The sequence below is a fragment of the Ictalurus furcatus genome, chromosome 18, assembly GCF_023375685.1.
Source record: "Ictalurus furcatus strain D&B chromosome 18, Billie_1.0, whole genome shotgun sequence".
NCBI lineage: Eukaryota > Metazoa > Chordata > Actinopteri > Siluriformes > Ictaluridae > Ictalurus > Ictalurus furcatus.
Window position 1 is genome coordinate 5,672,321 of NC_071272.1, and position 25,747 is coordinate 5,698,067.

The 25,747-nt window shown below is 39.1% G+C and overlaps 1 protein-coding gene across 1 annotated transcript; it reads left to right on the top strand.

The window, feature by feature from the left end:
• Positions 1 to 5,151: 5,151 nt before the first annotated feature.
• On the top strand, positions 5,152 to 25,706 carry gsna (gelsolin a). The gene is made up of 16 exons (XM_053648382.1): positions 5,152 to 5,273; positions 11,204 to 11,401; positions 11,656 to 11,810; positions 13,235 to 13,396; positions 13,605 to 13,754; positions 13,860 to 13,949; positions 14,034 to 14,166; positions 15,187 to 15,491; positions 15,624 to 15,757; positions 16,155 to 16,245; positions 20,755 to 20,925; positions 21,780 to 21,954; positions 22,362 to 22,483; positions 23,130 to 23,207; positions 23,436 to 23,496; positions 23,767 to 25,706. Exons 2-16 carry the CDS (start codon positions 11,209 to 11,211, stop codon positions 23,934 to 23,936), a joined length of 2,190 nt encoding a protein of 729 aa, XP_053504357.1. The 5' UTR covers positions 5,152 to 5,273; positions 11,204 to 11,208; the 3' UTR covers positions 23,937 to 25,706.
• The last annotated feature ends 41 nt before the right edge of the window (positions 25,707 to 25,747 follow it).

Consider the following 25,747-nt stretch of genomic DNA (forward strand, 5'->3'; position numbering starts at 1 on the left):
CCTTAAATGACATTCTATAGTTTTTGTTGTGTGCATTTACAGCCCAAAACATAATACTGTATATTACACTGAAATCTGTGTTGACGTTAATCATTAAGACTTGCTCAAGCCTTTAGCAAGAAAAATCAGCTTAAGTCCAGGTCAGAACTTTACATAACTGAAACACGCCTCTATTCTTGGCTCTCCCAAGCATGAGCAACTCCCAATATATTGTCATTTCCATAACCTGATATTTATGTTCCAAAACCGAATCACCTGCTATCTGGAACAGCAGCTTCGTTTACATTTGACATATTCTCTCTAGTGAATATACAGTAAGTGTACATTTCTGTCTGGCTTGGCTACACACAGATGCACACAGCATACAGACAGACAGAATAAGGGACACATTCCATTGCTTATATTTTCATCAGCAAAGTGGCCTAAAGTAAAAAATAAACCCTTATAAAGACCACAGAATTATATTATATTATATATATATATATATATATATATATATATATATATATATATATATATATATATATATATATATATATTTCATTTGTAGCAAACCACATCATTCAATAAAGTACTTTAAATGTCTGTCATTTTCTCTGACAGGCCACATTTGAAGCAGTTACAAGTTATCCAAGCCTTAACAGAAACACCGCCTGGATGAAGTATTTCTGACTGAAACAAAAAGCTTTCTATGTAAACTCAGGTGCCAAAAGCAATATTTTCATGTTGGAAGCCATACCTGTCTACTGACTTCCTGTCTTATATAAGACTCATACAAACAAGATAAGACTAGTCCAGGGTAAAACAGCAAGAAGTGCATTTAAGAGCAGAGAGTACAAATAGTCTTGAACGTCTAGGCTTTTCAATTGTCACAGATTAGAGCTGTGATAATCTCCAACTTTTAAAAACCTCTGGGTGGAAGTTTTTTTTTTTTTTTTAACTTCTTTTTTAATTCCCACCCCCCCCAACTTCCCCCTTTCCCCAACTCCCCCCCCCCTCCCGCACACACAATTATTATATTTTTTTAAATAGCTGGAAGTCACATTCACACCCTGAAAACCAAAGCTGTACAGTATATAACGTTCATATTAGGTCTGTTATTTCGTATTATTACATTACATTATTTAGTAATCATTTAATAATTCAAAAGTTGACTAGTTGTTTTGTTTTTAGTCAGAAAAAAACTGCACATTTATCTGCACAGGCTCACCAGACTGTACATAATGCTAGCTATAATGTTTATAAAAAGCTGAACTGCGTTCCAAGCCATTGTAAAAATCCTTAAAATACACGCACCCATGACCGTATCATAATAACAGAATTAACTGTATTAATGCTCCAGGTTTTAACTCAATACAACCGTTACACTTAAGTCATTGTTATGTTCACGGAAGCCCTATTATTTGCTTGTTATGTTACTTAGTAACCAAATCTTTCTGTTAACAGACTACATTACGTGGCATAGGAATGACTTATTACTAATCGTATTAACTACGATTTTTTTAAACAATGGATTTTATCATATATTTTTTTACCATTACATTTTATAAAAGAAATAAGCCACTCGAGGGTGTGTGTTACAGTGATTTTATCGCACGTGTGGGTGAGTGTTCTTTGGCACAATGTAAAACTGAAGCTGAGGGAAAACCAAGATAGCTGAAGCAGGGCCCCAATCCTGCATTCTGTCTACAGAGCTTCAAAAAGATTTACTATACCCCTCCATACTGTACGTTCACACATCTCCCTGTAAATGTAAACGTCTTTCATTGGATTATGATGTGTTAATTGTTTCAGCTAACCAATAACCTTGTGTTAGTTCATTTTAAAGCATATATGGACAAGTGGATTATTCATCGCAGCATAGCCTGTTGTGAACAAATGGCTTGTTTTAATACCGATACTGTGGCCTAATATAGCCTACTTGTAAATCTTACTGAATATCACTTGGATAGCAGTGCCTGATCTCTGAACACAAACAATATGCATTGTTAGTGCTAGGCTGTTGAATACGGACAGATTAAACAACACACACACACACACACACACACACACACACACACACATATAGTTTAACTGAAGTCAGCTTGGAAAATAAGATTCCTTGAAATCTTATTTTCCTCATTCTCAGGAACCAACTCTGACACTCAACGTAAGTATCACAGCAAAGAGGCTGATTTAACAAAGAGTGCGCTTTCAGATCCTGTTTTATTTTCTTCCATGCACTCCACAAAAAGGCAGTTTTGATGTGGTATTAAGCCGTCAGCGTCGACTGTGGCGCCACAGCCTGCGAGTCCGGCTCCAATAAAGGGAAATGAGAAAAAAAAAAGCCACATGTTTGAATATTCAGTGCTCAAGATGCAGCATTACGAGTCCCTCAGAAACACTAGGCACAAACATTTTATGATAATATGTTCCCATAATTTTTACAACCACTCACACTGATCCTTTTCCCACATGTCCAGTCCATTTTATATGATGGCCACACGTCTCCTGGAGCCTCATCCTACTGGCAAAATGGTCTACTTTCGTCCATAGCATCCACTAACATCCATAAATAGCACCAATACTACGCTTCAATTTTCTCTTTTTCTGTCTTACTTCTTAACATACTGTAGTTGAGGTGGGATTTGGATTGACTGCTCAGGAAGTGAAATTCCGTAGCAGTCACACCTGAGCATTATTACCTTTATTATGAGCTGCTTTTGTTCCCTAGACGGCTCCCGAGATCCAGTCTGTATTACAGCTAATCCCAGCTCGGGTTATGACTGAGCCAAAGATCAAAAGTTCAAGGAGATTTCTGGCAACACACAGATGATGGTAAACATCTCCATCTGGTGGACACAGCATAAAAAAATGAGCTCTGTGAGAGAAATCCATGACCTGAAGGATTAATTCAAGTTTTCCGAATCAAACCTACATTATTAAGATGGCCTGCTCTATCAAATATGAGCTTTCTTAGATTCCTAGAACTGTAATAAATAAATAAATAAATAAATAAATGATACAAGAAAAATGTTATTCATTTTTATAAATAGAGACAATGAACTTTAAATATTTCTATCCAAAAGTGATTATATGTGAACATGTCCCTACTTTTTTTTTTTCACACTCCAAGTAAACTTTCTAATATTTTAAATAAGGCAAGATCAGACAAGTAAGCTAGAGTATCAACAATGGCATGTCCAGACATTTAGCATTAAAAAGTAAATACTGCTCATGCCAAAGTCATCAATTACAGTAGTGCTTGAAAGTTTGAATAGAACAGAATAGAATTTTCTATATATCCGCATAAATATGACCCGAAACATCATCAGATTTCGATATGTAATATCACTGATATGTAATATTGGATCATTTTCATCAATAAATAAATGACCGAGTATAATATTCATGTCTTGTTTGTTTAATTGGGTTCTCTTCATCTATGTTTAGGACTTGTGTGAAAATCTGATGATGTTTTAGGTCATATTTATGCAGATATATAGAAAATTCTACCTGTAAATTTTCAATCACCAGTGTACATGCTTCTGGTGCCACCTAGTGTACACTGTTAAGAAGAAGAAAAAAAAGTTTCCAGGAGGGGTTATACTTCAGAAAGAAAAGTCTGTGACAGGAGAACCTTCTGCTGTAGATGTCTACATAGACTCTTTAAGGTTTTGCCAAGGGGCCACAAACCAAAGAGCTCTTTAGGGACTCTTTTGTACTTACAGTGCAGTGCAAAATTCAGCATAGCCTTAAAGAGTTTCAAAAACAAATCATTTTGTTTCAAACATTAGAAACTTCAGTATCAGATGGTAAGACACAAGTTCATTCTTTCATCTTCAGTGGGTCACTGAGGAGCACTCACACTACGGACAATTTTGCAAATGCCAAACAGCATGTCTTTGGACTGGGGAGGGAGGGTTGGCTAGGGTGCCTGGAGGGGGCCCTGAGGCATGGGGAAAGAACGTGAGCTCTGTGCACACAGGGCAGAGGTGGGATTCGAACCCCAAACCCTAGAGGTGCAAGGCAATCATGCTAACCACTATTTGTCAAACAAAAAATCCCCTTTCCTCCATTCCAGGCCTGAAAGTGAATATTTGAACAGAAGATGGCAGCAAATTCTCATGCTTTGGAAATCACATATGAAACATTTAGAAAAAACATGAACATAATGTTTTATATTAGTAGACTATAATTTATAATATAATATTATATACTATATAATTATAATATATAGCCAATCACAAAGCACGTTGCTAAAGAGGCGGGGCTTGAATGTGAACACCACGCAGGAGGCAGGGCTTGAACAAAAATTCCTTAAATAAAAAAAATAAAATAAAATAAAACAAATAATAAATACTCAGGTAGTGAGGTAAAAACATGAAACCTACACCAAATAGCTTATTTGTGACAGCACTAGGCTACTTTCAGCTGTCTTATTCATTTTAGTTGCATAATCTTTCTAATTTGGACTAACTTTCTCATTTTTGACAGCTTTGGGTGATCCTTTATTTTGATTCTTTCTTTATTTAAACATTCAACAACAAATGAAATTAAAAAATTAAGTCCATGCAGCATTCGAGTTGTGTTTTAGCTACATCTTCCCAGACCATTTCATTTTATGTATGTAACAACGTACCAGTATAATACTTATGCTAATTACAAATTGTATTTTTGTGTTTTGAGCAAATAAAAGTTGATCACTTTTTAAAAAAAATAAATAAATAAAATTCAAATATAAATTTTAAGTATACTTGCATTTTTAAGTATATTTGCAACTCAATCCAGGCACTTTTTTTTGCCATGAAACACAACAGCAGCAAATAAAAAAAAACTACATTTATCACATATATTCATTTTTAATCGGTGGACTACTTGAACTTGGTCTACATTTAAACCTGAGTTTTGTAGCCGCCATTTTGTTATTCAGCATAAAAACAATTTAAAAGCTCTCGCGAGCAAAGTACTCATTGGTAGTTGCCCTGGAAACCGAGCCCCTTTGAAGTTTTAAACGACCCTAAAAATGGCTGCCGTGGGCCTGTCCCTATTCCAAGTGCCCTACGTAGGGTTCATCACTTCAGAATGGACCGTATTGGAGACTAACCCCTCTCTAATTTCCCTGCGGGGATTAAACACTCCAGTGGCACCGCCCTCTCCTCCTCCTGCAGCGCTGTGTCAGAGGGGCGTCTCCCGGTCCAGATTACAGTCAAAGCGCTCTGTGTTTATTCTGCACACCGAGACAGGACACTCAGCTCCCGCAGTCACACCCAGAAGATATCACTCAACAGCAGGTAAGACGTTTTTCTGTGTATGTTTAAGCAGCATTACTTAATTACGAGCGACTGCAAACTGTCCTAGAAGACTGTAGATACTAATGATGTGTCGTTCCAGGACGAATCGGTTCAGTTGAGCCAGTTATTTTAGGTTAACGTTGAGAGCCGACTCGCATATATGACCTAATTTTTTTTAAATTGTCGTTATTGTTACAGTGTAAGCAAAGTAATATTATTTTGTTAATTAGAGGGTAGAGTAGAGTATAGTTGCTTAAACAAAATACTTAGTCAAAGAAAAACAATCACTGGTTAAAAAAAAAAAGTTAGGGAAAAAATGTCAGTGAAAAAGTCAGTGAGCTGAGTCAAATGAACTGATTCACTGAAAAGAGCCAGAATTCCCATATCATATCAGGCTGCGTAGTAAATTGGGTTGGGGTGGCTCACTGGTTAAGGCTTTGGTTTAATAACCAGTAGGTTACAAGTTCAAACCCCAGCACTGTCATAGTTGGGTCCTTGAGCAAAGCCCATAATCCTCATTTGTATCCTGTGTCAGTTGTAATTTTGCATAAATTCCTCATCCCAAGGAGCAACTGTAAATAAGTACTTCCTTCAACTAGTTCCCCTACTGAAGAGCGTTAATTGGCATGCATTACTGATCCAGAGTCAAACTGTAACTGTTTTACAGCCATCCTCATTTCCACTGCTCTTTCAGCACACCCAGGCCATATATGGCAAGGTAAAAATGAATTACAGAGCCAGTGTACACAATTTAGGCAAATTCACAATCACTGCTCTGAATTTCCTGGCAGAAAAGATAAAGATATAGTTATTAAAGCACATATAGTACTTGAAAAGAGCTGTTGTTTCGTTTCAAACCAGTGTAGCAACATTCTTTCCTAATCAATAGATGAATAGTGTTGTTCGTTGTCACCTTGGGGCATCAATATCCTAAAAAGTCTGGTAATTCAGTGCAATGTTTCATGTTCACTATATGACTGAAATAATGGCCTGCAGTGTTGCAATATATTGCCCACTCAATTGTGTATTAGCGTAATGCGTTGCAGCAAATTAAACTATGTACTAAAAGTAGGTTATCTCACACAGCTTTATAGAGATTTAAAATCCCCTCTCTAGTGCTTAATGTCTTGAATCCTGATGGAAAGGTTAAAAGGATACTCTACAGGGGTATACTCAAGCATGCAAATTTTTTATGAAAAAAAAAAGAAGGGATTTTCTGACGCATATTATGTTGGCTACAGTCTATATGCTAGATATACACCATTAATTAAAGAAGTATTACATATTGTAGGGGTTTCCTGTTTTGATTACTAAGCTCATGTCTCATGTTTGTTACCATGGAAACCCAGGCAAAACAACTAAACATTGTGCCCTAACTTTACCACAAAAGGAAGTGCATGGTCTAACGTTGTGTCATCGCTTTGTGGATTTTCAGTGTAATGACAAATGATGGTTACAGTAGGGTATGAGTTGTAATGTCAATGCATCGGATTTGAAGTGAAGAAAATGAGAATGTATGGTTTTCCAGGGGAGTTTCCGCCATGCAAATCCCTGAGTATTTAAACCTCTAATTTGCCTTGCAGCCCATGCTACTATCTGCAAATTAATCAACACCTTTCGACCAATCGGAGTAGAGAATTCAAAAACACTGTGGTATAACGACTGATAACGCACTAATGAGGGATGAGCTCACTGATCTGCTACAGCCATTGTGTTTACCTCGGGGTTTTTCAGTTGCAGGCTAAAATTATTCTAGTTCCTTGTCAGAGAAGGAAGTGTAGACTGACGAGTCCACTGTCCAACCACCACACTCCTTATCCTCTCATGCTGTACACACTAACTTTTTCCTTCTGCTTATTCCTGCTGCTCTAAACCTTCTTCAGATCCACCCCTGCATTAAATTGCAGCCTTGCTACCAACACAGCGCTCTCAGATCAACATCTATCCTCAGTTAGTGTTTACAGAACAATACAGTACAGTAGCTTGCAATTAAAGCATGCATTTGTGCCCACAGCAGACTTTGAACCCTTATATGGTCTCCTCAGCGCATTTTTTTTTACTGTATGTTGTATGAAGGCGGCGTAAAGGTGTAGTCATGCTGGGTAAACACAGTGCTGAGTGGGTTTTTTGCTGAAGCGGTCACTATTTTGCTGTGCTCAATATTAAGGGCTGAAGGAGAAGGAGAAGGAGTCGGGAGGCTGGGATCTCTCACTGTGGTGAGAATGAGTCAGACAGGGACACTCGATCATGTGTGTTTTCATAAATGAACTCAAGGAACTCGTGTAGGCATGGAACAGTGTTATCAAGAATGTGAGCGAGAAAAAGTGGAATCTGTAATGGTCGAATTTGTTTAAGGTGCTCTATACGGTTTTTGTCTTATTGACATGAGAAATAAAGAGAAGTCGGTGAGAGTATGACTGCTTACTGATACAATAACCTCAGATGACTGATAACAGTCTTGTGGACGTTCAACAACATTAAACATGACTAAAAACAGCCAAAAGGTACAATGAGTTGTTCTTTCACAAATAAAACTTATAATGTTTGACATATTGCTGTGGTATAAAAGGAATAAAACACTTCAGGACATACTGTTGTAGGAAAATAATCAACTTTGAGCTGGTAACAGTAACTTTGCTTTGTGCCGAGTTGCATTATCATACCTCCGCGTTTGTTGATTATTTTCCTACAACACTACTCCATGAAATGTTTTATCCCATACATGATTATAGTCTGTGTAAACAGTCTTTTATATGTAGCTTTGATTGCATGTTGACTGACTGAGACTCTTCCCTTTAAAGTCCCTGCCTTTTTTTTTTTCTCTTCCCATGAGCACACAAGGCATACATCAGTCATGTGACCTGGGTTATTTATAACACTGTTTGGGTTAGCACTCTCGCTCACAACGTAGGATGGAAATCTAAAGTAAACTGCGCTGATTCTGTTTCTTCTCCGACATGATGAATCGAAGTGCGAGAAAGAAGTGTGAATGTGTCGAGCTAGGGAAAAGATTCCAACTTCACTTGTGTACAACACACACACACACGCATATACACACCCATTAAATCCCTTGATAAAGATCTAATTACAATGCTTCTTCAGTGACAAGAGCATGTCTACAGGGGCCTGTTAAGTGTTTTTGTTCAGCACAGTTCTTCACATCTAAAAAATAATCTTGTCTAGAATGTGTTCCTTGATATCGATTTAAATTTAATAAAAGCAAGGTTAAAGGCAAGCCTTTAGTGTAGCTGTGTATCCAAGACACAAAATACAGCTGGCTTTGGGCGTGGTGCATTATTAAATAAGCTACTGTAATTTAATAACCCTATTTTATGCACAGATTTATTATTCAGTACCTCTAACAGTTTGGCGTAATAGATGACATCATAGACAGGAAAGTTTACCACAATATTTTAGTAACTCGATCACCTACGAGGCAAACACCAGTTCAAACACAGTTTATTTTATTATTTTATTTTATTTTTTTTACAATGTTTAACATTTGAACACCACTATGCTTCGTGTTCTTTTATGTACATCTTGACCTGTATTTGGTCTTCTCAGATTTTAAACCAAGACCGGAACTAGTACTTTAATGAAGCAACCACTTCCCTAAACTTGTAAGAATAAAAAGGGAATACCTGGTCAGTTTTATTGGTACTATAAAAGCGGAATAGACCCGGACTTCTGCAGTATATTCTTTAGTGATATGTTTAATTGGGTTTAAGGCCTACGGAAGTTAATATTTACTGCAACTGATAGCTTGATTCTTAACACAATGATGTTTTTTATTTGCCCCAAATGACTAGATTATACACTATGAATTTTACACTGTATCATACTAGACTGTGTACACTGAGTTGCCATTTTTTTTAGGTCCACATACCATACAGATGCAGAGGTGCCAAAAAATGTCTAACATGAAAATCCTAGCAGACGGAGAGAAAAATTGAGGTAAAATAAAAGATAATGTAGGGATTACATTAGACTGCTAGTTATTTTTTTTCTTTCTTCTTCAGATCAACACTCGGAAAACAAATGCAAAAGGTTGAGTGCGATTACTACTTTTATTCTACCGATGACAGATCACAGTCTATTGGCAGACAAGAGGTTAAAGTTTACCTAGATAAAATAGGCACGAAGCCCAAATACCCACTACCATCTTTCACGTCCCACGTCCTTTCCCTTTCAGTGAATTGGCTTTTATGTTGGGCAAATTTTATTCATATTTGGTCTGACCTCAGCAACCGCTAAACTCCAGATGTTGAAACTCTGTTGGTCTGTAGCCCAACTGATCAACCCATTTTACCTCATCCATAAATGGAAATGGACCGTCACATGTTATTTGGGTTGTGAATCATTCCCAGAACCTATATGACATATATTACTATGGTATACAGCCTACCCAACGTTTCACGGTCTAGAGTACGTCTTGTGAGGACTTCTAATGCTATCTACTGCCTCTGTGTGCTCCCTGTTTTTGGCCTGTCTCTCTTATTTTTACAAGAGGATTGGGGTGGACCTAAAAAATTTCAAACATCCTCAAACGCCCACCACAAGTGTCTCTGCCAACATGTGTCCCCAGTCCCAAACCTCACTGCAGTGTCATGCCAAAACTGATGCAGAACTATGTTAATGCTCAGTGGGTATGCTTGCACTCAGTGTTTGTATGTATATGTGGGTGTTAGGAAAGGCAGCTGGAGCAAATGTTTTAGCAGGCAGCAGCTGCTGTTCCCATACTGCTAGCCTGAGTCACAGCTCTTCCTCTTCATGTGGGCTTGGTCTAAATGTCCTTCAGCACGGGGAAAAAAAAACAACTTCCAGTCCCTGGGTTTATTTAGACTCCCAGTTTTGTAAGTGTTCTGTATGCTAGGCGAGGTGTTGTACAGTGGACCTAATCACCTAAGAATTACCGTTTAAAAGCTAAGGGTTTGTGTTCAGAGTTGGAGACTTAAGTTCAAAACATGACAACAGAGAAACTTCTCTGTGTTCAGTTTTTGCACCAAACTAGTGATTTTAATGGGTAGAGCTCGCAGGAGTATTTCAACTGTGTATTTCAAGGATTTGCCTTTGAAACATAGTCTGCTCATACCGAACTACCTTTCAACACACTTAGTACTGTTTGTCTTTATTCTGCTTCACCATATAATCCAACTATCCAGCGTCCAGAAGAGGACAGGTTCCCTTTTGAGTCTGGTTCCTTTCAAAAGTTTCTTCCTCATGTCCTCAGGGAGTTTGGGAGTCACCATATCACCTCTGGCTTGCTCATTAGCACTCAAAATATAACTCTAAATCTGGATTTCTGTAAAGCTGCTTTGTGACAGTGTCTATTGTAAAAAGTGCTGTACAAATAGAATAGAATTGAATTCAAAATCCTCTGTTAGTAGCCTGATGTATTGCGACCATATTAAGGTTGATGGTTGAATAGGTCAAGTGTGTATATGTACGAAAATAACAATGATTTGTCATCCTCACAAATTTGTTTCAGTTTAGCATTTTGCAATAGTGAGTTATTGAGGCGGGCCAGGTAGCATTGCTGCTTCACCCCTCCAGGGTCCCCGGTTTGATCCGGAGCACAGGTTATGATCTGTGTGGAGTTTTGTCCGTGTCTCCTCATGTCCATGGAGATTTCCTCTTGGTTTTCCTCCCAAAAACATGCTTGTAGGTGGATTGGTGACTCTAAATTGCACCTAGGTGTGAATAAGTGTGTGAATGTGTGTGCATGGTTCTCTGTGCTGAGCTGGTGTCCCATCCAGGGTGTATTCTCACCTTGCACCAATTGTTCCTGGGATAGACTCCGGATCCACCATGACCATGTTAAGGATAAAGCAGTTATTAAAGATGAACGAATTAATCACTGAGGCATGTTTCTGGACTGAGAATTTGCAGAATACGGTCCTCGTCTGTGAGATCTGTATTTTTCTTTCCAGACAGTATGGTGTACCATCCTGAGTTTGAGAAGGCAGGCCAGCAGCCTGGACTGCAGGTGTGGAGGGTTGAGAATTTCGACCTGGTTGCTGTACCAGAGAACCTGTACGGTGGGTTCTACACAGGCGATGCCTATGTGGTCCTCAACACCATCAAACAGCGCTCCGGTAACCTGCAGTACGACCTCCACTTCTGGCTGGGTAAGACTGTCGTCTATATGAGCTTTGGCCTGATCGGATCCAAAGCTGTTAGCACTTTTGCACTAAAGTAAGCTTCAGTAAAAGAACTAGGGTGAGAAATTTGTTATAAATTAGCAGTTGATCATGTCAAAATGGTTCCAGTGACCTCAGTAGGTTAAGATTTCCTTCAGCACTGTTCTACAGCAGTTAATTGGACCGGAACGTTTATACGATGGTCAAACCCGTGCAATTGTTTTTTTGCTTGTGTCTTCCAGGTGACGCTTGCACGCAGGATGAAAGTGGATCAGCTGCCATATTTACAGTGCAGCTGGATGATCACCTGGGTGGAAAACCCATACAATACCGTGAGGTCCAGGGACACGAATCTAAAACGTTCCTGGGCTACTTTAAGAAAGGTCTGCAGTACATGGTAAGTGACATGCACATGAAACAGGGTTTAAAATTGTCCCGTTTTCCATTATTAAAGGTCACATCCACATGTAGTATTGTAAATACGGGCTGTACTTGTGCAGGGTTTGTCCTGTTTTTCCGACAATATATAATACCTAGCAGTAAATAAACATCCTGCTGATTTTAGAATTTCTACACTAGTCAAATATAACCTAAAAAGCCATAAAGTATTTACAGACTTTGTAGTATGTTTGTGCTTGTGGGTGTGGTTAGTTTTTCAGATGGTCTACTAAAAAGGAGCATGCAAATAAACACAGCCACTCAAACCGAACATTTAAGGAGTGCTTTTGTTTTCTGTTTCGGAACGGCCGCTGGAAAGCGGATCTGCATCCGAGCAAACTGAGTACATATGAAAACTAGAATCCATGTGATAAAATACATACTTAATTTTTGGCCTTGTTGGAACAGTATGTTGTTCTGAACTCATTGCAGACGTGATCTCAGAACAGCGAACACTACAGTACACTGAAAAGACCCCGAGGCCAGAAAGTGAAGGATAATATCTTTGCAAAATGGTTTTGTCAGCCATTAGTAGTCTAAAACTCTTTGTCTGAGCATGCAGTCTCTGTACCCCTGTTTGCACTGAAGAAATATGTGCACAGTCACAATATTAGCAAATATTATAGCCTTAATAAACTGGAGCAGGTGGTTCATTAATTTGACTCGCAGTAAAACAGTCTAATGGGCATGTCACATGCTTCCAGTATATACTCATGATACAGATCAAGCTTGTTGATCCTCTGAATGTTGATTTTTGACTCTTTTTCTGCACTGAAGAGTCAGGAATTGTAATGCTTGTGTCCTTCTCGGGTTAGTAAAGCTAGTTGAAATGGAGGATCTTGTACTAGATGACTGTAATTTTCTATCATTTTCTACAAAATCTAAGTGAACTGTACCTGTTTAAAAAAAAAAAAGCATCAGGAAACTGTCGCTGCTTAGTCAGTTTTTTTTTTATATTGAAATTATTTGCTGCTGTATATACATGTTGTTATATAAAATAGTAAACGAAATGCATTCCAAACGGGCAATTACTTTTGACCCCTAAAGAAAAGGACTCTCACTGAGGGAGTAAGATACAGTCCTGATTACTTCAGAAAGAAAAACTAAGTGCATATTCAATCAGATGGAGTGCAAAAGTGTAGATACTACCACAGTAATATTGTTATATTTGTTGAAAACCTTTCACATATTTCTGTCGAATCTGTTTTGATTTTCAAAAGGCAGATCGCAGTGATGGGAGCAGCTGCGAGTTAATATGGATCTTCATGTCTATGGTGTGAAATGGGCTTTCAGTGCATCAGTCTCCACTGTACACACAGATGCAGTGGTACTGATGTCACTGAAAACCAGCTTCCTGACTTTAATCTTTTGTCTTCGTTTCAGAAAGGAGGAGTTGCGTCAGGGTTTAAGCACGTTGTCACCAACGAGGTTGTGGTGCAGCGTGTGCTCCAAGTCAAAGGTCGTCGTGTTGTAAGGGCAACAGAGGTGCCGGTCAGCTGGGACAGCTTTAACCAAGGCGACTGCTTCATCCTGGACCTCGGCAATGTGAGTATCTCATGGGCATGAAGGAAATGAAGGAAGACGGGTCAGTCTTAACGTTTCTATAGTAACTTACACAGGGACATGTGTAATAGTTGATATTAGTTAGGTTTTCTGGAAGGAGTTATAGTTATGTTAAATAATCAACTGCATCATTGTAAATCATCCTGGCGTAATTTATTCCTTACTCATCGACCATTTCTGTGTATTTCAGGAGATCTACCAGTGGTGTGGATCCAAGAGCAATCGCTTTGAGAAGCTGAAGGCCACTCAGCTTGCCAAGGCAATCCGTGATAATGAGCGTAGCGGAAGAGCCCGTGTGTACGTGTGTGACGAAGGTGTGGAACGAGAAAAGATACTTGAGGTAAAGATTCAACCTAAAAATAAATATATTCCGACTGTACTAACAGCAATGTTTATGCTTAGTCAAGAGGAGTCTCTTAAAAAAAGTTTCCATGTCTGACAACAGGTTCTAGGAGCAAAGCCAGACCTGCCTGAAGGAGCCGATGATGATGTCAAAGCAGATGCGTCCAACAGGAAACTGGCTAAACTGTACAAGGTGCTCTGACTATTCAAACAGATGAAACAGTGAAGACAACTCTTATTTAACTCCTTGTCTGAAGTACATTTTTCTAATCTACAGGTTTCGGACGCTAGCGGCACCATGGCTATGGCATTGGTGGCTGATGAGAACCCTTTTACCCAGAGTGCTCTGGAGTCCACGGATTGCTTTATTCTGGATCATGGTCCAGATGGCAAGATCTTTGTCTGGAAAGGTAAGCAAGCAAAGCCAAAGACATCAGCCTCAGCTTAGTATCTTTAAATGGTCAATGGTAATGGTCTGCACATATAAAGCGCTTTTATCCAAAGCACTTTACACTGTGTCTCATTCACCCATTCCCACACACACTCACACTCCAATGGTAGCAGAGCTGCCACGCAAGGCGCTAACTTGCCATCCGGAGCAACTTGGGGTTCAGTGTCTTGCCCAAGGACACTTCGGTATGTGGAGTCACGTGGGCCGGGAATCGAACCGCCAACCCTACGATTAGTGGACAACCCGCTCTACCACCTGAGCCACAGCCACCCAAGTACCCATGACCCCTGAAAATAAAGATTTTGATTTTGAAAAGCCACTGACCTAGGAGCATCTGTTTGCCATCATAAAGTATAAACCAGACTCAACGAATACTCATGATGCACACATTGTAAACACCCTCATGGGCTCCTGTCGTCCCATAAAGCTAGCTAGCTAGTAGCCAAACTTGTCAAAATACAACATAAAAGCTCATATTTTTTATAATCACAAATGTTAGCCAAGTTACACAACTAGTTTAGCATGCAGGTTTAGTGACTAAAAGCCTTTGCATACCTCATCTCTAATCAATTGCATATTGAATGTGGCCGGGCGTGCTATTATAGGAAAATAATCAATGACAGGGTGGCGTGATGAGACGGACACAAAGTTACCACCCCAAAGATGATTATTTTTCAGTAATATGTAATATTTCCCTGTGTAAGTTGAGTGCAGTAATATAAACCTGTGATTTGAATTATTGCCAAAACTACCATTTTTTAGAGAAAATGAATCCACATTTTCTAAACCAATCAGAATTGAGAATTCATCAGCGCTGGGGTGTAAATAGTAATAACGTCAACAAATTTGAGCCAAGCATCAGTAAATACGAGAAGTGTTAAGAATTCGAAAAATCCCATGGATTTTAAAACTTGAACAATGTTATACATTAGAAGTTTTGTCACGATGCATTTAACATCCGTTGGCCTCCGCCAAACAGGAAAGGACGCCAATGTTGAGGAGCGCAAGGCAGCCATGAAAGCAGCAGATGGCTTCATTAAAAAGATGGGCTACGCGAAGCACACTCAGGTGCAGATCCTCCCCGAGATGGGCGAGACTCCACTGTTCAAGCAGTTCTTCAAGAACTGGCGTGATGTGGACCAGACAGACGGCATGGGCGTGGCGTACGTTTCCAACCACATCGCCAAGATTGAGAAGGTGCCATTCGACGCTGCCACACTGCACGAATCGCATGCCATGGCAGCGCAGCACGGCATGATTGATGACGGCCGTGGAGAGAAACAGGTGAGAGCTCAGCACATGCATTGGTTTGAATTAATAATGACAGATAATACAATCAAATATTCATTCTCGCAGATTTGTGAACGTTTAATGTTTCAAAGCAACAACAGAGCGTCTCATATTCTCCCTTTACAGATCTGGCGTATTGAAGGTTCTGACAAGGTTCCTGTTGACCCGTCTACGTACGGCCAGTTCTATGGCGGAGACAGTTACATTGTCCTTTACAACTACAGACACGGCGGCAGACAGGGACACATCATCTACGTTTGGTAAGATTTCATGAAATTGTTTCACACATCTAATATATAAGGAATAAAACACTTGGGGACCCGACACGAAGCAGAGTTACTGGTAACACCCCAGAATTGATCATTTTTCTATAACAGCACATCCCAGTTGTTTTATTTATAATTGTTATATACCAAATTATTCCCAAAATATTCCCAAAATTTCTAAAATCTGACTTCATTGCAGCTATTAGATCTTTTTTTATTCATAATGGATAGCATGGTGCTTCTATTTCCAGCAGATAATCAGAGAATTATATAAATAGAGCCAAGCAGCACTGTCTGTCGAGAACCCTGAGGTGCTTGAGAATGATGTGTTGCAGCAGACTCTGAGTATTTTGTTGATCAGTTGTTTACAGAGCGCAATCTTTTCCTGCAGGCAAGGTCTGGACTCCTCACAGGATGAAATTGGAGCATCTGCCATCTTGGCCACGCAGCTGGATGATGAGCTCGGAGGAGGACCTGTGCAGGTAAGTAATTGTCCTCAACCTCATTTGTTATTTGTCAGTCTTTTATTTATTTATTTATTTTATATTTGTATACAAGAGTTATAGGATGTACATAATATGGTATTGTGGAAAATATCCTCAGGTCCAATTTTGGAACTGAATCTTCCCCAAGCAAGCAGCATACATTATACACAATACAGTGCCCTCCACTAATATTGGCACCCTTGGTAAATATGAGCAAAGGCTATGCAAAAATTGTCTTTATTGTTTAAACTTTTGATCTTTTGTTCAAAAATTTCACAAAAATACTCTGCTCTAATGGATGTCAAACAATTCCAAACACAACACATATTTATCCAAAAAAAAATACAACAATTATTGACACCTCTATGAATTCATATAAGAAACGTATATTTGAAGTATATTCCCATTGTTATTTAAAAAATGTTTTAGTACACCTGGGTGACTAGGAACAGGAAATTGTTCAACCATGACTTGCTGTTTCACAGGGGTATAAATATGAGGTAACACATAGCCCAAATTCACTTAGTCATTCATAACAATGGGTTAGACCAAGGAATATAGCTGTGATGTGCGGCAAAAGGTTGTTGAGCTTCACAAAATGGGAAGTGGCTATAAGAAAATAGCACAAGCATTGAAAATGGCCATTTCCACCATCAGGGCAATAATTAAGAAGTTCCAGTCAACTGGAAATGTTATGAATCAACCTGGAATTGGACGTTGGTTTATATTGTCTCAACGCACTGTGAAGAGTATGGTTCGAGTGGCCAAAAAATCTCCAAGGATCACAGCTGGAGCATTGCATTAGTTAGTTGCATCTTGGGGTCAGAAAGTCTCCAAAACTACAATCTGAAGTCACCTACATCACCACAAGTTGTTTGGAAGGATTTTAAGAAAAAAGCCTCTACTCTCATCCAAAAACAAACTCAAGCATCTCCAGTTTTCCTGACACTACTGGAACTTCAAATGGGATCGGGTTCTATGGTCAGATGAAACCAAAATAGATTTTTTTGACAATAAACACCAGAGGTGGTTTTGGTGCACACAGAGAGGTAGCCATATGGAAAAGTACCTCATACTCACGGTTAAATATGGTGGAGGCTCTTTAATGTTTTGGGGCTGTTTTTCTGCCAGAGGACCTGGACATTTTGTTAGGATACATGGCATCATGGACTCAGCAGATATTAAATGAAAACCTGACTGCCTCTGCCAGAAAGCTTCAAATGGTCCGTGGTTGGATCTTCCAGCAGGACAATGATCCAAAACATACATCAAAATCAACACAAAAATGGTTTACTGACCACAAAATCAAGGTCCTGCCATGGCCATCCCAGTCCCCTGACCTGAACCCCATAGAAAACTTGTGGGGTGAACTGAAGAGGAGAGTCCATCAGCGTGGAGCTCGAAATTTGAAGGATCTGGAGAGATTCTGTATGGAGGAATGATCTCAGATCCCTTGCCATGTATTCTCCAACCTCATCAGGCATTAACAGGAGAAGATTCAAAGCTGTTATCTTGGCAAAGGGAGGTAGCACAAAGTATTGACGAAAAGTGTGCCAATAATTGTTGCACACATATATTTAATAAAGATATTTTTTTGATAAACCTGTGTTGTTTTTGCAATTTTTTTTATATCCATGACAGCAGAGTGTTTTTGTGGGTTTTTTTTATTTATTTATATTTTTTTAACAAAAGATCAAAAGGTTCAGCAATAAAGACAAATGTTCACAGCCTTCTTTGCTCATATTTATCAAGGGTGCCAATACTAGTGGAGGGCACTGTATATTTATTGTCCTTCTGACATTTTATGTTTGCTCAGCTCCATCTTCATCTTCATCTTCATCTTCATCTTCATTTGTCATTCTTTCCTGTCCTTTTTGTATTTGCTGCTTGTGTGTTTATAGGTGGCTGGTGCGCCTATCACTACTCAGGTAGCCCCGTCTCAGACCAGCATGTCTCTCTTTCAAATAAATAAATAAATAAATAAATCCCTCACCACAGACACTAAATGTGGTGTTTGTGTAAAGAATTTCCTCAGGATGTTGCACACGTCAGAGAATACCTATCTCCTAGAAGATTGTTCATCTGAAATAAAGCTATTTTTCTCAGATGTATAAGACACTAAACAAGACAGCAGCTGGATATTAAAAAGACACAGTCTATTTAAAATTAACCTTTTCGGAGAGGTGCCAACATTTACAGGTTAGGCATAGCATTTTCTGTGTGTGACCCCTTGCTACATAACGTATAATACATGTTTGTTGTTGCAATCCGGAGCTATGAGTCACTTCACAAGTGCAGATGATTCCTGTGTATTGAGACGCTCCACGAAAGAACATAATCAGCGTGCTCTCTGTATATTTGAACTCTGAGATGCACAGATTGGGACAGAAAGTGACAGAAATTGACATGGACTTTTTTTTTTAAGTTAAACATTTCTGCAGTTAAATATCAGTTCAGCCAGTGCATGTTTTATCATTTATTAGAATGGAGCAGAATTTTTTCGTTAGCAATGTTGGCACGTCTGCTGTTCACATCCTTCACATTCTTTCACATCTCATCTCAGCTTCGATCATCCTTTTGCTTGTCTTTGCATGTTTCCATGCACCATGTATGGTACACCTTATTGCCTTGTGATGTTTGTGTCACACCAAATCCTGATGGTGTATCCTATTCACTGTCCAACAAACCACTTTAAAGTTGTGAAAAACACACATCTGAATGCATTATTTGTTGTGTGAACTTCTTGCATGTGAAATGCTAAAAAACAAAAAAAACAAAAACCCCATAATCCTGTTAAGAACAGGAATAAGCTGTCAGATGCAGGATCCTGGGTAAAGCTACATTTCAAAATACTTTTTTATATATCAGCCTCAGAAGCACAAACCTCAGGAGGAACATTTAGGAAACTTAATTTGTCCAAATATGGCTGGAATCAGGCTGAACAGTAAATAACTGCATAATTCAGCCTGAGTAGAGTGGAAGGGAGACAGTTGGTCCCAGTGTTCGAGGAAGACGAAGCAAAAGAGCCCTTTTTGTCTGAAACCTGATGAAGCAATGTTTTTCCAGCCGTTGCCCAGCTCGCAGTTACCCAGCCAGCCAGAAAAAAGCTGCTAAGAATGTTAGCATTAACAGGGCACTCAATCTGATTGGCTCACAGATGCCACCTGGTGGGAAGCAGTAAAAATGAACCTAGACATAGGATTGAGATCTGTTATCTTCAGAACTGAATGATAATTAAGGCTCCATTGCAGGTTTAAAAATGATGCTCCTGCTTTGCTTAAGAAAAACAAACTCCAAAATAATAATACATAATATGATCTCATTTTTATGCAGTGTATGATTGATTCCATGACAGGGATTCCATTTGTGTCCCACTGATATTACATTGCATTACATTATATATATATGTAAAGTAAGATACATTTTATAGACGTGTGTTTCTCAACGATATTTTAGATAAGTAACATAAAGATAAAAAAAAAAAACATTAAGAAACTTATACTTCACTTAGAAAATAGGTTTATGACTGTCCCAGTCGGCTATACCTACGCTTTACTTTGAAATATAATCATTAAATGACTTCAAAGGTCATATTATTTTGTGCATTAATGTGTGGATCCATTTAACATCACATGCATGAAACATCATTTTCATTGAATCATCCATTACAGTTTATAAAATGTACGCTTGTTCATATTCACTCAACCCTGCTACCTGAACATATTCACCTCTATAAAATATTTGGAATATTCCACAAGTCACTTGTTTAACAGGAAGTGGCATCATAACAATTTCCTGCATTTACTAGTCAGTTTTTAATAACCTCTGAACTAAAACATGATTTTGAAAGGTTAGATCTTCTTAGATAGCTGATTCCGATTATATATATTCATATTTGTTAACACTGTGCTAAATTTACATTTGCTTCTTTCTAGGAGTTCTTCTACTTTTAAAAAAATAAATAAATAGATTTGGAGAAAAACAGTCTGATTTGGAGAGAAAGCACAGTTAATAATGTCACCAAAGAGGCTTGAACTGACCAAACTGTACAGAATTTTGTGGGATCCAGAAGCTTTTTACCACAGAACCTGCATGCTTTGCTAGTTAGCTAGCTAGCTAAGTTAGATAATGTCACTGACTGGAGAAAAATATTTTGGTTGTTATCATGAGAGGTTTGTGTACTGTTAGATTGCCAAGAATGTGACAAATCAAGATTCAGACTCAACCCTGAAATCATAAATGTGTCTTCCTGTGACAAATGAATGCTAGTTTGCTAGACTTTTACTAGCCAGCTAGCTATTTGGGATGGCAGAAGGACTTTTAGCGTAACAAGGCAAATCCCTAGATCCTGCTCTAGACTATACACCTTTATATAGGTGTATAGATGTTCCTAGGCAATTTTAACAGTTTATTCTACACTATATTATTTTTAAAGGTTTGAAATAAGTACGAGATTAACTCTGGTATATCTTGAGTAGTATTTAACTGTGTAAGTCTGTTTCTCAGGTGCGTGTGGTTCAGGGTAAGGAGCCGGCACACCTCATGAGTCTGTTTGGTGGAAAGCCCATGGTGATCTATCAGGGAGGCACATCCAGGGATGGAGGTCAGACCGAACCGGCACAGACGCGCCTGTTCCAAGTGCGCTCCAACTCAACGGGATGCACCCGGGCTGTGGAGGTCAGTATGTAACACAAATATCCTTCAGTGAGCATGACATGAATTATAGAGATCCTTTAACGTAATAACAGCTGTCTAATTCATGTGCTTGTTTATAGGCGTTTATATCAGTGAATCCAGGTTTAACTAAGATTAACTGTTGGTGTACATTTAACCATATTGAACGTTCTCTGAATTTGTAGCTCTTTCATTTAAAAACACTTTCTTGACATATTTTTCATATCGGTCAGGCCCCTCAGACAGATTTCAGGCTATTATCGTAGGTCTAAGCCAGGAAGATATAATTGGGGAGGCAGGAGACATGAGAAAATGGGCCCAAGTGCAGAATTGGCTTAAGGGATTAGAATGCAAGAGGAAGCTTTAATTGCAACTCTAACTCTAACTTGAACATGCTACCTACAGTACCAAGACACAGGTAGTACAGGGGACAGAGCACTTGGTGAAACTGAAAACAAAGAACAAACACCTTCTCTTCTCAAAGAGGCTGAAGGGAAAGCGTGAACTCAAAAGTGGAAAGGTTTCTCAAGAGAAGGAACTCGAGAACCCGAGAGGGTGGCTAGGTTGACAAGGTGAGGCCAACCTGGCGCAGAAGAAAGGCTAGAGTACAGCTCTAGTTTTCAGAATTACCGATACCAGCTTAATCTTGCCCTCACAAATTGAACTCAAGACTGAGCCGCAGGCTTCCATTAAATAGAGCCAGGGACAGGCAAGACTGATTGAGAGTAATTACCTGGCAGACTGCTCATGTCTGCCTCTGGTGGCCAAAGTCGACCTAGCAGGCCTGGTTACTACAGAAACACCATATACTAAAGAAGTTAGTGTGAGTTTGTGCTTATCGAAATTCCCCTCTCCAGGTTGATGCTGTTTCCTCAAACCTGAACTCCAACGATGCCTTTGTCCTGGTGACTCCATCGAGCTGCTTCATGTGGGTCGGCGTTGGTGCCAGTGACACTGAGAAACAGGGAGCACAGGAGCTGTGTGGCATCCTCGGGGTCACTACCTCTGAGATCGCAGAGGGCAGAGAGGGCGGTAAGAGCAGAGCTTTTTAAACTGGTTTCTTAGTAACGTGACAAGCTGTATTTGTTTGTAGCTGCTATAACGTAGGTGATAACAGCAATCTAACATAACATGTTTCATGGATGAACCATAACATTAAATGCAACTATAAATGGATAAAAAAAACTTGAAAACTTCATGAAATACATGGTGGTAACAATAACTTTGCGTTGCACTGCAACACACCACCGTGTTTTGGATTACTTTGCCACAAGTTTTTAAAAAAAATTATAATAATTATTCCTTACATATAATATAGTAATTACGTTATTACATTAAGTATACTTTTATCTCTGATGTGCAAGGCATGCTAATTTACCTTTGTCTGGAATGTGCTAATTTGCCCTGCGTAAGGATTCATGCTGTTCATTCGTATGCAGGTGACTTCTGGGCAGCTCTGGGAGGAAAGACGGAGTACCGCACATCCACCAGGCTGAAGGATAAGCTGGACACTCACCCACCCAGACTGTTCGCCTGCTCCAACAAAACCGGACGCTTCATCGTGAGTGCTTTCACAAAATGTATTTATTATGTATTTATCATGTATTTAGGACTGCAACAACGAATCGACTAAATCGATAGAATTCAGTAGTAAAAATAGTTAGCCATGAATTTAATTATTGGTTACAGGGTCTATGGTTTGAAACAGCCTATTGCACCACATCAAATCACTTCCAGCTACAAGTAGCAAAGCTCTTTGAATCAATTAGTTTATTCGTTTTTTTTTTTTTAACTCATTAGCATTGCCAAATGCGACACTGTTTTTTAAATTTAATTAACATGCACTGTATATATGTTTGCTAGATGTTGTGTGTCAAGTCATCTAATCACCATCCTGTGTTTACATTACATCGACAGTGCTGGGAGTCGATCACGAAAAGAGTCGACTCGCCGATTCCAGGCGTTGAAAATTAAAGAATCGATCCTTTTGGCTTTAGAGTCGTTTCCAAATCGACACCAGAAATGATTCAGTGTGTTTCAGTTAATGAAGCTTCCAGTGGATATCCGCCTTTATTTTGAATTTGACTGGCCAGAATTGAACCAATCATATCAGTTAATTATCAAAATAATTGTTAGTTGAATCGTCCCATATGTTCAATGACGCACATGCAGCAACCGAATAACGGCACTGTTTGTGTTCTGTGCAGATTGAGGAGGTACCTGGGGAGATGACTCAAGATGATCTGGCCACGGATGACGTCATGATCCTGGATACCTGGGACCAGGTAACATTAAATTCTCCCTTTACAAGTGACTCAAACAAACAGAATGCTCCACATTTTACAGTGATCTGTACAGTAAAAATCCGGTCGGAAATTTAAACCTGTTCAAACAACTTTTAATTATTGAAATAACTTTCAAATCATTTTCGAGTAGCATGCACGCATGTAAATCAGACGTGTTGACATGAGACATGTCTCCTGGGATTTCTGACTGCTGCGGTTGTGTTGCAGGTGTTTGTATGGCTCGGTAATGAGGCACAAGAGGAGGAAAAGACCGAGGCAATAGCTTCAGGTGAGGCTCATTATATTTCTCACTTATGAGTAATACATAGAACACACTCACGTGTGTTATGCATGTTTTGGATTGAAAGTGGATAACAGCTGTGTGTTTAACCCTGTACACTTGCAGCTCATTCAGTTATTCACCGTAAAACACGTTTTTTAGTATCCATAATGAAACTTCTAGGAAAGGTATATAGTTAAAAGAGTATTGTATTATTAGATAGATTATAAAATATGTCATAAAAATGAACGAGGAATAAAACTCTTCACTGTCTTTTAGCTGCCCGCTACATCGAGACGGACCCAGCCAACCGAGACCGCCGTACTCCTATTGTGAAGATCAAGCAGGGCTTCGAGCCTCCTACGTTCACCGGCTGGTTCCTGGGCTGGGACCACGACTACTGGAGCAGCGACCCTCTGGACCGCGCCATGGCTGAGCTCGAGATTTGAACCCTCACCCCTGACCTTTAAAACCCCACTGCCTTAGTAGGGTAGCAGTGGAAGTTGCCCTTTGCCACTGATTGACATATTTCCATTGGAGCATTTGGGAGTTGCTGAGAGATCAGTGTAAAAGGGCAACGTGTACACTCCGAGCCTTGTCTTTAGTCAGAAGCTTTAATTTCCAATTGCACTTTTTTTACTGCATTTTAAATGTAGGCATTATATTCCTAGCTGTATTTAAGCGATAGGTTGTTGGTTTTAAGGTAGATCATGTAATCTGAGGTGGTATTCATGAAACGTTTTTATTCAGTAGTGCCGTTTCTGTAAAGACCAAAACAAATCCAATCATAATTTGAGATGTTTTGTGAATCGCAGCTCTTGCTCCTATAACGGATGATAAATCTCAAATTAGGAATCACCAAGGAATGAAGAATTACCATGACTGTTTTACTGTTTTAAGGTTGTTATCTTCCAGAATACTGTTACTCGTCAGAACAACAAACGGCCTCTTTACAGATTCAGAAATCCAGATCCTGAAAGTGGGTTTTAATAAAATAGCGCAGCCTGGTTCTTCCTGTACGTTTGCATGTAGTTTGTTTTTACGTAGGAGTAGATCTTTGAGGGCAATATTTTAACAGCAATACTATCTTCCCTAGTGTGCACTTTCTTGTCGCTTTACGGAATATCTGAAATATATAATTATTCGAATATGTAGTGCCTCAAAAATAGTAAAAGCCAAAACATTAGTCCTATGCTCATGAATTTTCCACCATGTAGCGTATTCATAGTGATGCTCAGGAGTTTCACAGGGATGCCATCCGACTTTGAGTAGTTACGCCAGTGGGTGCTACTGAACAGTTTGATATTAAAACACCAAAGAACACCAGAGATTAGAGATAATATTGTGGGATTGATAAAGACCACATGCATTGTATGACCAGGGCCTTGTCCTTCACACATCCCATAATATGATAAAATGACATGCAGGATAATAATCATTCCAAATGGGAATTGGTTCTTCAATCACGCCTGAAAATGTGATTATTTTAGGTGGATCAAGTTGTTTGGGATAACTACATGCTCCTGCTTTGCCAGGAAAGGGCAGATACATATAATCAAGACGCAAAAACATGATTAGAGTCGCTGATTGGCTACAGAAGACATGCACAGTTTAGTTCAGTGTAGCTATGGGATACTAAATTGCTTGTGCTAATGAAATTTTTTCCATTTGTTGGTTTCATTTTGGTCCAATGCTAACACTTTAATTAAAAAAAGTACTGTATACCCATAAGTAGTGGAGACTTATGAACCAGCTACAGCTGTTCAAATTGCTTTTAGCATTTGCATGACCTCAATTTGATAATTGTGCGATATATTTAGTAATAAAGCAAGTGATTTACTTTGTTCATAAAGCACTTCTAAATGTGCAATCTCATCATGGTTATACAGAGTAAGTCTGCTCCGGATTAGGTTTGAGCTTACGGACTGCTTGCTGCTTGTTTGTAACCGAGAATGGACCATGATCATGTCAAATCAACAATCCTCTTAAGAAGAACAGGCCTCTGGTGGTCTCTGTGGTGTGTATGTGTCTCCACGGCTTGTTTAGAATAGCATCATCCTGGATCAGCATGAGAAAGAAATTTCCAGTATGCAATACTGTGCTGTAGTGGCAAATTCCAGTCTTTGCTGCTTCTGTTGTATAAACCCTGTTACACTGATACCAAACCGATGCCCTGCCTTACATTTGTTACAATAAAAACAAAACAGCTCTGTGCATCATTTTTAAGTTGTCTGATGTGTTTACTGCGGTCGGCCCGTAG

Bases quoted from the DNA above. Each gene is read 5' to 3' on its own strand.
- gsna (XM_053648382.1), top strand. From the start codon at position 11,209: ATGGTGTACCATCCTGAGTTTGAGAAGGCAGGCCAGCAGCCTGGACTG. The intron at 16,246-20,754 runs GTAAGTAATTGT...TCTGTTTCTCAG, and splicing joins TCGGAGGAGGACCTGTGCAG to GTGCGTGTGGTTCAGGGTAA. The intron at 20,926-21,779 runs GTCAGTATGTAA...TCCCCTCTCCAG, and splicing joins GATGCACCCGGGCTGTGGAG to GTTGATGCTGTTTCCTCAAA.